The 17,265-nt window shown below is 30.3% G+C and overlaps 1 protein-coding gene and 1 pseudogene across 1 annotated transcript; one reads left to right on the top strand and one right to left on the bottom strand.

Moving 5' to 3' along the window:
• Window positions 1–1,367: 1,367 nt before the first annotated feature.
• On the bottom strand, window positions 1,368–2,363 carry LOC149526236 (uncharacterized; annotated as a pseudogene).
• An 8,745-nt stretch (window positions 2,364–11,108) lies between these two features.
• On the top strand, window positions 11,109–11,600 carry LOC149526237 (uncharacterized). Its single transcript, XM_089785650.1, has one exon. The coding sequence runs from the start codon at window positions 11,109–11,111 to the stop codon at window positions 11,598–11,600; it is 492 nt and encodes a 163-aa protein (XP_089641776.1).
• Window positions 11,601–17,265: the final 5,665 nt, after the last annotated feature.

The raw sequence follows: 17,265 nt of genomic DNA on the forward strand, positions 1-17,265 counted from the left end.
AATTCCGAAGGCATTTGTTGATCTAGGTCTCGATTTCGAATGCTTCCTTTTACAATTGTTCCTATAATATTTTTTTATTAAAATTCATACACAAATTTTTTATAAAAAATTGAAACAAAGTATAAAAATCATCAATTTACAACAATCAAAAGTAATTCTTAATCATTTGTACAATAAATGATTCCATTATAAAGTATTCATTTCAACATTTATAAATATAAACTATAATAATTTTACAACATGTCAAGATCTTTCAATATTATAAAATTAAAGTTAAACAACAATGTAACAAAAAGTATAAAACTAATATCATATATGTCTACCATCAACAATCACTTTTAGAATAAGTAAACTCATGTTCATTATTATCACTATCATCACTAAAAGTTCCTTTGTCTCCATCTTTAACTTCATCTTCATTTTCATCTCCTTCCATGTCATCTTCTTAATCTTCATCTCTTTGCATGTCATCTTCTTCATCCTCAATCAAGAGATTAACCTCTTTATAAACACCACATGCTAAAACTGTAAAGTTACCAAGTTCTTCCGATGGAATACCATTAATTGAAATAGACACATCTTCTTAGTATACTTTTTCATTCAAATCAATTTCATTTGCTCTATCTCTATTACTAGGAATGTGAAATCTACTCCTATCTTTTATTTTAAATACTACCCACCAATCACGTCGATCTTTTTTGGGGGATGGATAACTACTATAATAAACTTAGTAAGCTTGTGCAGCTAAAACAAATGGTTTATTGGTGGCAAGTATTGAGTTGTGTTTAATTTCACAAGACCATGCAAAGGATCTACCTTAATACTTTTTTCAAGGTCAAACCAATGACACTTAAATTGCACAACTCTGTTTTCGATGTCAAAATACTCTAACTCAATTATATTCGTTAAAATAATATAAAAGTCACACTTATAATCATTGTAAAACTCCCTTTTATGTAAACCCCATTATTCATTGTCTTACGATTTTGTCCGTAATCTAGGGTGTGAAACTTGAAACCATATACAAAATATCCTTTGTAACGCCTTATCATACGTCCTGGACCATGAGAGATTTCAAGTATACGTGGGTCAATTTCATCCTTACATTTAGCAATCTACGAACATGAAATACAAGACCAAAAATTATTAATTACATAATTAATGCCTCAATGTTATTAAAAGTTCACTTCTAATTTACATAAATTTACATAATTTTTAAACCATTTCACGAATCTTGCATCACGTACTTTCTCCAATTCATCTTCTGAAATATGTATAACATCTCCCTTCACCTATCATCATATCCATAATTTTTGAATTAAGTTCATTCTTATGATCAATCATTTGAGTTAATGGTAGAATGGTACTTAATATGGAAGCATCTCGTCACAATGCATTAAAACATATAGCTCAGCAGCATCAAACTCATCCTCATCTAAAAATCAAGATTTATTTAATGGACCAAAAGCTCGATCAAGATGAGTGAAAATTAAAAGACGACTAAGAAAGTCCACATCTCCCCCATCATCATTACATGGCACTCGATTTAATCTTGTTCGCATAGTAGGTTCAAAATACCATGAGCAAAATGAGGAGATTTTCTTAATCATATAAGCCTCACATATAGATCCTTCAACCAAGGCTCAATTTTTAACTTTCTTCTTTAAATGTTGCAAAAACCTAAAAATCAGAACATTCATCAAACTCAATAAGTACCTTAAACTCTTGTAATAAACTATTTGAAAACAAATAACAATTATAATACCTCTTAAATGGATACATCCATCGATACTAGACAGGTCCACCAACCTTTGCCTCGTAAGGTAAATGAATCAGCAAATGCACTATAGAGTCAAAGAAACTGGGAGGAAAGATCTTTTCTAGTTTGCATATAGTTTTAAGTATTTTTCCTTCCAAAGCTTTCATATGATCTATAGGTATTTCAATTAAGCATAAATCTATAAAAGAGTGAGATGTCTTAGTAATTGCATCCCAAATTGAGTGAGGCACCATATCACGAAAAACAATTGGGAGCAATTGTTGCAAAAAAACATGACAATCATGACTTTTCATCTCATAAAATTTGCAATCAATCTCATTAGCACATCAATATATGTTTGATGTAAAGCCATCAAGTAATCTCAATTGTTTCACCCAAGCACAAACATTTTTTATTTCCTCCTTATTTAAGGTGTACGAAGCCTTAAGCTTGAAAAGTTTTCCATTATTTTCCACCAATTCCAATTCTAGCTATTTGCAATACACCTTTAAATCTTGTTGTGCCTTGAAAGTGTCTTTCGTCTTTTCCTTAACATCCATCATTGTGTTGAATTTATTCTCAAAACATTACATTCAATATGCATCACATCTAGATTGTGATGAATAAGAAGCATATGCCAATAAGGTAGATCCCAACATATACTATTTTTCACCAAATTGTGACTTACACCATAACTGAAATCTTCTGCTCACCATATTTTGTTCAAAATGGGATATGAGGAAGTGAATTCAAACGTGACAATATTTCTTCACTTGATAATCGAGTAAAGGGTAAGTCATGCTCAACTCTTTTTTTAATAAATTTGTCTCTCTGCCTCTTAAAAGGATGATTAGATTGCAAGAATTGCTGATGACAATAAAAAAAACAAGGTTTCCTACCATGATCCAATATGAAATACTTAAAACGTTCCATGCAATAGGGACATGATAATAGTCCATGAGTACTCTACCCTGACAACATACCGTAAGCAGGAAAATTATTAATTGTCCATAATAATGTTGCCCTCATATAAAAATTTTGTTTCCTATATGCATCATACGTGACAACACCCTTGGTCCACAATACTTTCAACTCATCTATCAAAGGCCTCAAGAAAACATCTATGTTTTGACTTGGATTTTTCTTCCCCAGAATGACCATATTAAAAAATATATATTATTGTTTCATACATATCCATGAAGGTAAATTGTACACATAGAGCATTACTGGCCAAACAGAATAAGGTTTCGCAGTCAGTCCAAAAGGATTGAAACTGTCAGCGCATGACCCTAGTCTGACATTTCGAGGTTCCATTGCAAATACTTCATGTGTGCGGTTGAGGTGTTGCCAAACCTCACCATCAATAGGGTGTTTAAGGACTCCATTATCATTTTGGTTTTGTGCATGCCATGTCATATGTTCAATAGTTTTGCTTGACACGTAAAGCCTTTGAAGCCTTGGTATAAGTGGCAAGTAACGCAAAATCTTATAAGGTATTTTCTTCTGCCTTTTCACACTTGATTTTCTCAATTTATACTGAGGATGCCCACATATCATACAATGTTCCAAATCAGCAGTTTCTTTATAAAACAAGATGCAATTGTTTTTGCAAGCATGAATTTTGATATATCCCAATCCAAGTTTTGCTACCTTATTTTTCATTCTATAGAAGTCAGTAGGTAAACTTTTATCTGATGGCAACATATTCTTTATTATCTCCAACAGCCGATCAAAACATGATTCACTCAAATTGAAACTCTGACTTAACATTTAAAAGTTGCGACACAGCTAAAAGCGTTGTGTGCTTTGTGCAACTTGACCACAAAGGTTCCTCTGCATTACTTAACAAAGAGTAAAAGCTAGTTGCATTTGGATTTGAATCTTCTTCCACAAACCTTGACTCATTATCATGACTATAATTGAAAGCAACTTCTGAACCCATAACATCCCTAACCATTCTAGTATATGGATTTTTTATTTCCTCTTCATATGTAGGTTCTCCATATTCCCCATGTTCCCCATTGATAGCATATGGTTCAACTCTATCTCTACTTGTTAATGATTGGCCAACATCATGTTCCCTATGTAAACTCCAAATTGTGTAAGCACTAATAAAACCTTTTTGAAGGATATGCTCTATCACCTTATCGAAATTTAGAAACTTGTTTTTACTACATCGAGAGCAAGGGCATCTAATTCTCCCACATAAATGTAGAGTTAGAATGTGCAAAACTAATGAATTCGTTAACTCTATTTATAAATTCATCTCTAATGAATCCATCAGAAGTTAAGCGGTGATACATCCAAGATCGATCTCCAGTCATTTTGTAATCCTAAGTGTCATAGAATATAACAGTTAAGAGTAATTTCTATTCTTGTTTACAATAAAAATTGTTAACAACTACATTCCGTTATAAAAAACTAAGTTAAACATTTTAAATATAAATTTAATAAAATAATAACATGTCAAGATAGTAAAAATGATTCATACAAGAATAAAAAAAACAAAACGCTATAAAAGTGTAACTTCATTAACGAGTAGATAAATTCATATTCACCAGTTATTCTATGTAGCCATGAGTACAAAATCCTATAAAACCAAGTGACTGACAAATGAAATGAACAATGATCTGGTATAAACCAATTAAATGTACAGAATGCCCAGAAACCTTCTATATGAAAAGCATTCACATATAAACAGAGGAAAGTCTAAAAAACTTGTACTTGTAGAGGGAAACATATGTCCAAAACTCTTTTGCTTTTCTTTTTGGATAAAAAATAAGCACTATGAATTGGACCCCAAGCCATGATTACTTTTTTATGATTGAAAAATGAAAAAGAAAATAGGAAAGGATTTCCAACTTTTTTAAAGGTAAGGACTTTTGATATTTTTATTATTTATTCTTAAAAAATAAAAATATTTAGATACAAAAGTAAATAGTAAATTTTTTAAAAAAGTAAATAATAAATTTTTTAAAAATTATATATAATTTTTAATTGGTTTCATATTTTATTTGATTTATATCTTCTTCAATTTAAAGCAGCTTTAAGGGAAGTGACCAATTAATGTCATGACTTGCTCACTTTAAATAATTCATTCTCTTGTATTTATACATGATTTTGCAAAGAGATCTGCTTATTGTTATTTGCTTTATCAAATTTAACTAACACAATTCAAATAAATTCTCATTGTATGTCAAATAGTATATCCAATGAAGAAACTAATAAAAAATTAAATAAAATTAATATAAAGTTAAATTAAATTCATTTATGATAAAATATGAATATGAAACTTAAAAGTCTCAAGTCTTCCTGCTTATCATCGAGAAATACTTTGGCTCTACTGCATCTCTTCGATCATGGCTAAAAGAACCATGAATCGGTTGGAAACGGTATAAAGATTAATTGAATATGAAATCCAATTAGCCTTAAACCAATTATGCTAAAGTTAATTCAAGTGGTTGTGATCAGTTAGTTTGGTTACGAATTTTAGATTTGATGTAATGTTGTTGTCCTTTCTTATGTGTGAAAAATGCAATACAGAAGGAAAGACAATATTATTATTCAATCTACACAACCTCAAAAGCAAAAGAATTAACAATAATAATAATAATAATAATAAAAGACTCCAGCAATTTAAGAAGGTAAATAATCAATAAACTCTCACTATTTGTGGAAAAAAATAATAGGGTGAGGGGTAAAAAGTACCTGCGCTGAGTGATAGTGATAGAGAGTGTTGGAAGATGTTGACAATAGTAGTAGAAGATGCAGAGATGAAAGAACAAAAGCCCAGAAAGTGATTTAACCAGAAAACTTATCTAGCTTTATGCTAAAAGAGATTTACATGAGAAAAGAAAGCAATATTTTTAATGTTAGACTTCATATTTTCATGGAAATTGCTAATTGCTGCACTACAATCTTGTTATGTATAAAAGTTAGTTAGACAATAAGGAATCAAATAAGCAAAGCACTCACAGTTTAGGAGAATTAAAAGAAGAAGAAAAGAGCTTGCTACATCAGATGAACTTGTTCTAGACTATGGAATATTTTCAAAATGAATAGAATATTCACAGTTGACCAACAACTGCACCATTGTTAACCAACAAGTTGAATGAATCTGCACATTTATTAACGTTACCTTACTTCAATGAAACTTCTACCATGAATGAACATGATATAGGCACACCAAGAATTATATGATTACCTCTTGCCCTGACAATGATGAGTTATTGTTATAATGAAGCCCCATAATGGAGAATTAATGCACTTAAGGGACAATACTGCATTAAAAAACTGCTCGAATAAGAAGAAAAATAATAGATGCAAGCAACTAATTGTGCAGTATATTTTGGTAACATGGGGCTTATAGTTTGTTACAGTGCTGTAATTATCTAATGTGGTAAATAATAATATCTTAGTGGATTCCTTAAATATAAAGATGTATGGACAGCTGTTGCTTCAAAAAAAAAGAAATTGGAGTAAAATTGAAGCTTAAAAAAAAATAAACACTTGGTGCTCAGTACCTTGTAAGGATCCATGATAAGAGAACGAAGGTAATCTGGAAAGAAGAGCCAGGAGTGAAGGGAGCTCTATGTTTTTGTTCTAATTTATATATCCCTTTGCCACTCTTAATTGGCAAAAATGAAATTATGAATTTTTATACTAATAGCTTATTCAAGCAGTAGTTTCTTTTCCAGGGTAATTAAATAGTAACTTATGATATATAAAGTAAATCAATAATAGAAATCATGAAGTTTAAACAAATGTATGGTAATTAAACAGTAGGGTCAATTAAATTTATTTTAATAGATTATTAAGTCATGTGTAGATGTGCACGCAATGAATTTTTAATGTGTAGGTATAGTTGGAATCCATGTGGATGCATGGGTTAAGAATTTCATGTTGAGATGAGAACAAAACAATTCAAATTAAATAATAATGTGATTAAGGATAAGTTTAAAAAAATGTGAGGACGTTAGGGATTCAGCTTTTAAATACCCCCTCCTTATCCTATTTTGGTGGCTTTGCAAACCTTTTGCTCACGGTGCTATTAAGTAAGGGAAGCTAAAGCATCATAATTTGTGGCAGTAAAAAAGGTGGGTCTTTTCTATTAGTTTTATATTTTTTTTAAAGTCTCACCCACTTTCTTTGATTCTTAATAAAAAATGTTCAAGTCAACAAATGCATGTTGGCCAATTGATGTCTCAATATCTGTTTGAAAGCTACTGACAATGAATCGGTGATTTTCAACTCATTAAGTTGAAGAACAAAAAGTAAAAATTTTGTCTTAAAAAAAGATAGGAATTAGGAAGATTCAAAGGGTGGCTCTGGCCATCCTAAACCTGTATTTTCTAGAGGTAAGAAGAAGAAGAAGAAAAAGAAGAAGGATGAAAAGAAATGGTGGTGCTGCTTCTAAGTAAAAAGATTGTGAAGAAGAGAGTCAAGAAGTTCAAGAGACCTCAGAGCTATCGCAAAATCTGCGTCAAGATAAACTGGTGTAGATTAAAGGGTATTGATTCCAATGCAAGAAGAAAGTTCAAGAGATGCACTTTGATGCCCAACATTGGTTATGGTTCAGACAAGAAAGCTCATCACTATCTTTCTAATGGCTTTAATTAAGAAATTTGTTGTGTCGAGAGATGATGATGTGGAGAGAGATAATGGGAATGCTGAGAGATAGAGCAGATGGAAGTGGGAAGAATGTTCAAAAGCCAAAAACGAAAATCATTTCTCAACACCATTTTTATCGAGAGCACCATGAGCAAGACCCCGATTCAACTTCCCAACACCACCTCTCCTGGGAAAATCAACTCGCCCTGCCGCCATACCAATCAAACAACCAAACTTGCGCAGTTGGTTCAAAAATTTCAAAACTCAAAAAACAAGATCCAACAAAATCTTAGCAGATTTTCGCAGAAAAAAAAGAAAGAGAATGGAAACCACGCAAAGGGAATCATAGAATCAAGACACAATATCCTACATGAAATAGATCTATAACTTCGCTTGTTCTTCCTAGTTACTTTGATGACTACAAATTTAGTAAGAGATTCAAGAAGCAATAACTAACCTTGACAAAATTTGGTCAAGCTCCTTTGCATATGAAACAACAAGAATAGTATGTAGCAAATCCTTGTCAATATTCATAGATGTTACTCTTAAAAGGTTAGTAAGAGAATCTACACTAATGGGCAAAGCTGATCTTGGGGCCTGTGGACCACCACCTTCTATTTGATGACTTTGTTGAGCATCTGTATAGAGGAAGTGCAAATATTGATAGGGAGCAAAATAGAGATCCTTCAAAAACAACATAGCAAACGGTGATTCGCAGCAAAGGTAGCGAAACAAAACAATTTTAAAAAAGTGATAAGTGAGCCAACAAATAGGTTTCACCCTTTGGTCTCAGCATAAAAAAGGGAAACAAAGTAAAGAGATTTGGGGAAAGTGAGCCACACACACGGTTAAGGATTTGTATTTGAGTTATATGGGTTTGGTTTTTTTGAGGTTGGGAAATTTTAAAATTAGTTTGAATGGGTGGTAGATTTGGTTAAAGTTTAATTTATTTTTCATCTAGACACAAGTTTGAGTCTTTATAGTAACACAAATTTAAATATTTGAAATTTTATTAATAATTAATTTTTTATATATTAATCAATGTAAAACATAATATTATATTATTTAATTTATTATATATATAAATGACACAAATTATATGTTATAATTTGATATATATTACAAAGTTTGTATAATTAATTATCAATATAATTTTATAAAAAGTATGATAATACTGATAAAATTAATAACTGTATTCATATAAATAAAATTTACTATAAGCTTACATATAAAACATATTAATATATATATGTAGGATATTTTAATATCTCATATACATACATATCTATATTAACTTATAAAGTTATATCAATTAAAGAATATAACTTGTAGTTTCATATTAATACAATAAGTTATATTGTTTTTGTTAATAATATAGGTTTATATATATATATATATATATAGCTATGATTCTAATTTGTATACATAGATATAATAAACTTATATATTTTAAATATATTATATTAATAAGTTTATTATATATCTATCTTCTTAATTCATATACATATTAAGTAATTAATATTAAAACGTATATAAAGTATTATTGTTTTTTGTTTAATTTATTATTATATCTTATCATGTAGTTTTATAAAATTAAAAAATTTATTTTGTTCTTTTTATCAATTTTTTAATGTTATAAAATTAATGAATTTAGAACTATTAATTTATAATTTATGATTCAATAAAGTTTTCAAAAATGTAAAATAATAAGTAAAGGAAAACATATTTAAATTTTTAAATATTATAAACTTTAATATGTATATATTTACTTTTATTAATATCTATTTTTATAAAGGATTAATAAAATTGATAAAAAGTTTAAAATATTTTAAGTTAAAAAATTTTAAAAATAGTGTTACCAACAGAATTTTCCAATTGAATGTTCTGTTGGAAAATTTCCGTTGGTATAGCTTTTTCCAATGAAAAATTTTGTTAGAAACTTTAGCAGGCTTTAAATTTTTTTTGGGTCCTTAAACTTTCAAACAAATTTCTAACTGATAATTTTCCATTGAAAAATTCCAACGAAAATCTGTTGGAAATTTCGTAAAAAAATTTGGTAGGACAATTTTTTTTGGCACTAAAAAAATCTCCAATACAATATTTTCATTGGAAATCCATTGGAAATCTATAAAAAAAATCACAACAATTTTTGTTAGGATTCTGTTAGAAATCCGTTAGAAATTTCCCACAAAATTTTTTCTGTCGGAAAAAATCTATGTTCTTGTAGTGCTCATATATTTATATTTTTTTAAAAGCTTAAATCTACTATTATTGTTACTTAGATTAGACTTTCATTTGCTTTCTATATATACATATATTCTATCTCACTAAATCTATTATTTTATAATTAAATATTTATCTATCTTTCATTTACAGCATTATATATTTTTACCTATATTTTCCTGATCTAAAAAAACACATAATGTAATCTTTCCTTAATATATTTATTTTATTCTATTTAAGCTAAGTAGATTTTAGACAACATATTTTTAACTAAAAAGGTGGGCAAGCCCTAATAAACTATTTGTCCAGTAGTTTTTTATGATAATAAGACATTTCCACTCATTTATGTCTAACTTTACTACTTAAATGGGTAGGACACACTCAAAAGCAAATATCAAAACTCATAAGAATAAAGATCTACAATTGAGCCACAAAATAGAAGCTTTTTAGTCAGATAACTAAAGGAGTTAGTTAGATAAAATTCAAAAGTGAAGTTGGTTGGTTCAAGCAGATTGTGAGACAGAGAATAATTAATCGATCAAGAGACGTTGTTAGTCAACTGAGAGTTTACTACCAGAAACTGGTTATAGAGACAAAGACGAGTTAATCGACTAAGAAGCATTATTAGTCGACTAAGAGCTCATTGTCTGAAGTTAGGATCAGAAGACAAAAACGACTTAATCGACTAAGAAGCAAGTTAGTCGACTAAGAGCATTCTATTTGAAAATTTGAATTTGAATGCTATAAGATAGATTAACGGCTAGAATTGTCTCCAAATTATTTCTAACAGTCTAAATCTGTCAAACATCCATTAAACTTGATTTTCCAAGTATATAAGACACTCCCAACGGTAATGAATTAGTTTTTGAAGGCTTCCAAGATTAAAAGGAGCTCAAAATAGGAAAAACTCTCTCCATACTTTCTATACTTCGCTCCAATCCTCGTAATAGAATTAAGACTTTATACCATTTAGATCAGGTTAGTGATCATAGGTACTCTTTTATTTTTACTCTTTTTAATTACTTAAAGTGTGTGAGTCACTCTAAGGGGATTGATCAAGCTTGGGTTAGCTTGATTGAGTGTGTAGTTTCTAACTTAGCCTAGAAAATTTAGTTTTAGGTTTAGTTGATCCTGAGAAAAACCATTATTAAAAGTTGTGGATGAGCTTGTGAAAAGCCATTTTAAAAGCTTAGTGAAAGCTTGAAAATTTCTCCGTTTATAGTGATTTAGTTTGAAAAATCCTTGGTTGAACAATTAAGGTAGTGGATGTAGGTCTTTGACCAAACCACAATAAATCTTTGTGTATTGTCTGCCGTGTTTTTTTTTTCATTTCATTGTTTGTTAAATCATTTTTTCATCTTGCATTTAGCTTCTCATTATTGTTCTTTAACTTGCTCTCAATTAAAAGTCAATCCAAGTGCTATTCACCCCCCTCTAACACATTTATTTAGGACCAACAAGTGATATAAGAGCCTATCCCTCATTCTTAAGGCTTAACATCCTAAGGGAGATCCAAATGGCTCTTAAAAAATCTATAGTTACTGAAAGACAGTTCACAAATAGATCCCCTTTGTTTGATGGTTCGAACTACCCTTATTGGAGCACTAGAATGTCAATTTATATAAGGGCAATAGATTATGAAATGTGGGATATCATCACTGATGGACCATTCATTCCCTTGACCATAAATGGAATGACAAAAGAAATAATTCTTAAGCCAAGGGCTGAATGGATTGAAGCTGAAACCAAAAAGGTTCAGACAAACTTTAAGGTAATAAATACTTTACATTATGCCTTAACTTCCAATGAGTTTAACAAAGTATCAAACTGTACCACAACTAAACAAGTGTGGGACAAACTTAAAATTATTCATGAAGGGACTTCTCAAGTTAAGGAGTCCAAAATAGCTCTCTTAACTTACAACTATGAGATGTTTAAAATGGAACATGGTGAAGATATCACTAGTATGCTCGATAAGTTCACTAACATCATTAATAAACTCAATTAGCTAGGCAAACCAATTCCTAAATATGAAATTATCAAAAGGCTTCTTAGAAGCCTATCTAAAAATTGAAAGCCAAAAGTAATTGCTATTTTTGAAGTTAAGGACTTAAATGTCATCACTCTTGATGAAATTTGTGGATCTCTTCTTACTCATGAGTTGGAACTTCAAGAAGAGGAAGAAGAAGACAAGAGAGAAGCAAAAGAAAAGAAGAAAAACATTTCCTTAAAAGTAAGTATTCTTGAAGAAGGATTAAATAATTTATCATGTAATGATGATGAAGACTTAGCTATGGGAGTAAGAAGTTTCAAAAAACTTATGAGACAAATAGACAAGAGATTGGCTAAGAAAGAGTACACAAGAGATCAAGATTCTTCATGGAAAACCAAAAATAAAAATGAGTCCAACAAGAAGGAAGAGGTTATATGCTTTGAATGCAAGAAGCTTAGACACTTCAACTCAGAATGCCCTTTGCTGAAGGAAAAAACTCCCAAGAAAAATAAAAAATCGAAGAAGGCAATGATGGCTGCAACCTGGTTTGACAGTAATGTTTCAAGCTCAGATATTGAAAAAGAGAAAGTGGAAGAAAGAAAAAATTTATGTCTGATGGCAAGAGATGATGAATCCAAGGTATGTTTTACTCCTTGTGATATTTCTATTGAATGTCTTTATGATAAGTTTGAAAAACTTGCTTCAAAATACAAGGCTTTAAAAAGAAAGACTTTATCTCTTAAGAATGATTTAGAAAAGATAAAACATGATTTCTGATCTGTTTTTGACAAAGAAATTTTCTTCAAACTGAAATTGAACATTCAAAAACAGATTATGAAATTCTAATATTAGAATTAGAAAATAGAATTGAAGTTTTGCAAAAAGTTATTGATGAAAATGCTACTTTTAAGAGTATGAGAAAAAAAACATCAAGAAGAAACGCATACTTTAAGAAAAATTCTAATAATGTCTCTTCTAGATGTTATATTTGTGATAAACTTAGTCATTTATCTTATAATTGTTATAGAAAAAGAAGCACATAGAAAACAAAAAGGATTTGGCTTCCAAAAGGATCCTATGTAGTAACTAACCTTTAAGGACCTATCAAGGTAGGGGTACTTGTTAAGAAAAACTAAAAATCTGTCTTGCAGTTTGAGCCTTACTAAGAAGACATAAGTACAAGAGCTCAACTGAAGGAGAAGCAACCATGGTACATGGACAGTGGCTATTCAAGACACATTACAGGAAATAAAATGTTGTTTGCTCAACTAGACAAGAAAAAGGGAGGTATTGTATCGTTTGGAGATGACTCGAAAGGTAGAATTCATGGTATAGGAACTGTTAGTAAAAATTCTCAAGCTCAAATTAGTCATGCATTGCTTGTTAAAGGTTTGAAATATAATTTATTAAGTATTAGTCAATTGTGTGATAAACGCTTTAAGATAGGTTTTGATTCATATAAAGGTGAAGTGAAAGACATTAATACCAACAAAATTTCATTCGTAGGAAATAGAATAAAAAATATGTATGTTATATTTCTTGAAGATCTTAAGCTTAATTGTGAAACATGTCTCCTGGAAAATGATGGAAATGATAGTTGGTTATGATATAGGAGACTTGGACATGTGAGCATGCATACCATCTCAAAATTGATGAGAAAAAATTTGGATATTGGATTGCCTAAACTTATAGTTAAGAAAGATCAAATTTGTGATGCTTACCAACAAGGTAAACAAGTTAAAACATCCTTCAAAACCAAGAAGATTGTTTCAACCTCTAAACCTCTTGAACTGTTCCATATTGATTTATTTGGTCCAATTAACACAACTAGCTTAAGAGGCAAATCATATGGCTTTGTGATAGTTGATGACTACTCTAGGTATACTTGGGTCTATGTCCTTGCTCATAAAAATGATATCTACTTACATTTATAAATCATTGTAAAAGGGTTCAAAATGAAAAAAGACTTGTCATAGTTAGCATTAGAAGTGATCAAGGAGGTGAGTTCAAAGGAGATGAGTTTGAAAACTTTTGTAATGAAAGAAGGTTAGATCATAATTTCTCTGCACCTAAAACACCTCAAGAAAATGGGATTGTACGAAGAAAAAATTGAACCTTAAAAGAAATGGCTTGAACCTTAAAAGAAATGGCTTGAACTATGATTTGTGAAAACAATCTACCAAAGTACTTTTGGGCAGCTGTCAATATAACATCTTACATTCTTAATAGAGTATCAATAAGGGCCATGATATCAAAAACCCTATATGAACTGTACACAGATAGAAAAATAAATATTTCTCACTTTAAGAGTTTTGGCTGCAAATGCTTTGTATTGAACAATGGAAAATATTCTCTTGGAAAGTTTGATGCTAAGAGTGATAAGGCAATATTTCTAGGATATGCATTGAACTCAAAAGCTTATAAGGTTTTTGACAAAAGAACTTTAACAATTGAAGAGTCCATTCATGTAGTTTTTGATGTATCTAATGCCTTGCAAAAGAAAGTTCTTGTTGATGAAAATGATGCAGAGGACTTTGAAAGACAAATGAAAGAAATGAGCCTAGAAAATAAGAAAAATAGTGAAAAAAAGACCTTTGGAAGAGAAGTAGAACCTCCACTTTTAGAAACTTTGCAAAGAACTGAAAATCAACACATTGATCTTCCAAAGAGCTAGAAGTATATCAAAGATCATTCATAAGAGCAGATCATTAGTGATCTTTCACAAGGAGTCAAAACCAAAAAAGGAATTAGGGAAACATGTGAATTCTTAGCTTTCATTTCACAAATCGAGCCTAAAAGCTTTGAAAAGGCAAAAAAAGAAGAAAGCTAGATATTGGCCATGCAAGAAGAACTTGAACAATTTGAAAGAAATGGAGAGTGGACATTGGTTTTTAGGCCATTAAATCACCCAGTTGTTAACACTAAGTGGGTGTTTAGAAATAAGGTGGATGAGCAAGGTAATGTTATTAGAAATAAAGCTAGGTTAGTGGCTTAAGGATATAACCAAGAAGAAGGCATTGACTATGATGAAACATTTGCTCCTATTGCTAGGATAGAAGCCATAAGATTATTGCTTGCATTTACATATTTCATGAACTTCAAATTATTTCAAATAGATGTTAAAAATGCATTTTTAAATGGATTTATTCAAGAAGAAGTCTATGTTAAACAACCCCCTGGATTTGAGGACTTTGAAAAACTTGATTATGTTTTCAAATTACATAAGGCTTTATATGGACTAAAAGAAGCTGCAAGAGCTTGGTATGAAAGACTCTCAAAATTTTTAGTTGAAAAAAGGTATATTAAAGAAAGTATTGATACAACATTGTTTATTAAGAAATGCTTGAATGATTTAATTATAGTTCAAATTTATGTGGATGATATTGTATTTAGTGCTAGTAATAAGGCTTTGTGCAAGAACTTTGTTGAAGAAATGCAGGGTGAATTCGAAATGAGCATGATGGGTGAATTGAAATTCTTTCTTGGCCTTCAAATCAAACAAAGTGAGGAGGGCATCTTTATTAATCAAGAAAGATACATTCAAGACATACTGAAAATGTTTGATATGCTGAAGCTGAAATCAATCAGCACACCAATGAGTCCCTCTACAAAACTTGATACTGATGAGAGAGGAAAAAGTGTTGATCAAAAACTCTATAGTAGTATAATTGGTTCTTTGCTTTATTTAACTACTAGCGGACCTGATTTCAATTTAGTGTATGCTTGTGTGCACGGTTTCAATCTCAACCCAAAGAGTCACACTTAACTGCAGTAAAAAGAATCTTTAGGTACCATTTAGACACACAAAATTTAGGATTATGGTAACCTAGAGAGACATCTTTCAATCCCATTATATATTTAGATGTAGATTTTGTTGAAAGAAAAATAGATAAAAAGAGCACTAATGGTACATGTCAATTTCTAAGAGATATGCTTATGTCTTGGTCAAGTAATAAACAAAACTCTGCTGCACTCTCTAGAGCTGAAGCTGAATATATTTCCTTAGGTAGTTGCTGTGCTCAGATTTTATGGATTAAACAACAATTAAAAAATTTTGGAGTGACCATGCATAATATACTAATATTTTGTAATAACATAAATGCAATCAATATCTCAAAAAATCCAGTTCAGCACTTAAGAACAAAGCACATTAAGATTATGCATCAGTTTGTTAGAGACCATGTGCTTAAGGGAAGCATTAAGATTGAGTTTGTCAACACCTTACATTAATTGGTTGATATATTTACCAAACCCTTAAATAAGGAAAGATTCTATGAAATTAGGAGAAATCTAGGAATGGCTAGCATTCAAGAGCTTTAAGTAAATTTTCGAGCATATTTCTTATAAGATAGTGTACACTTAGTTGATTAAGAGCATCACTTAACCAACTAAAAGTATTATATTTCTTTTAATGAAAGAACTAGTCAGATAAGGGTAAAACTTGGTCAATTAAGAAGCTAAAATAAAAGTAATAAAATTTAAAGAGAATAGAGGTAGTTTATCGAGTGAAGAAAAAGAAGAGGAAAAACCCTTTAACTAAAAAAAAAATGAGAGGCAAAACTTTGAATTTTGAAAAAGAGGGTAAGTGACCACATTTAAATAAGGGGTTCTTGACGGTTTTAAAGTAGAATAAACTCTCTCAACTCATTCTCTCCTCATTCTCTCTTATCTAAAATTGATCCCTTAAACCGAAACCTCATTTCCTCAAACTCTTAAAACCCTAAATCTGAACTGAAAAAAATCGATGGCTAAATCTTCTCTACCTAAAGATATCTTGGAAAAGAAGAAGGACAAATGGCCCATGGAAGAAAGTCCACCATTTGAAATTCAGAAGAAAAAGAAAAAACATGAGTCAGCTTTTATGATTGAGAAAGTTGGGAAGAAACAAAAAGAAAAAGAACAGAAATTAGAGAAAAAGAAGGAAAAAGGAAAATTCTAGACAAAAGGTAACCCTCCATCCTCAAAATTTAGAAATAAGATTCATGAGGATAGATTTAGAAAAATTGAAAATGCTCCTATTTCTTATGGGAAATACTTTGACTAGGACAACTTTAATGAACTTCCTGAAATTAAGGAGGGTTTATTGGATTATTTTGAAGATATAAAATTAAAGAAATTGAGTTTTTTTAAAAATAGAACCTATAGTGCCAATCTTGTAAAGGAATTCTATGCTAGTATTGCACTGGATGAGAATAAACTTGATGACCCTAAAGATTTTATGGAAGATGGTCTGAACGTTTTTCTAAATGGAAAGCAATTTGTAGTCACAATCGTTGATTTAGGAAATCTACTCCATATAGAGTGCAATGAGGGAGAGTTTGAAATTCGTAAGGATCATGATCCCTCATCTCTATGGGAAATAATCACAAAGAAAAAGGAGAGATACTTTTCTAAAAGTTATACAAGCCTTATTAAAAGTTCACAAATCAAGATCTTGCACTATTTTATAGTTGCATCAATCCATGGAAGAAATGGTAGCTTTAACTCCATAAGCTTTCAAGATATGTGGTTGATGGAGCATGTTTTAAATGGCACTTTTCTCAAGTTAGGAAGATTCATGATAGAGAGAATGAAAGGAATATGTCAGGTTGAAAAAGTAAATTTAGCCTATGAAAATTTGATCTCATTTCTTGTGAAAAAAAAAAGAAAATTTGGGCCAACAGATATGAGTTGGATCAGG

This window comes from Theobroma umbraticum, unplaced genomic scaffold (genome assembly GCF_002168275.2).
Source record: "Theobroma umbraticum cultivar Fairchild unplaced genomic scaffold, ASM216827v3 scaffold_459.0, whole genome shotgun sequence".
Taxonomy (NCBI): Eukaryota; Viridiplantae; Streptophyta; class Magnoliopsida; order Malvales; family Malvaceae; genus Theobroma; species Theobroma umbraticum.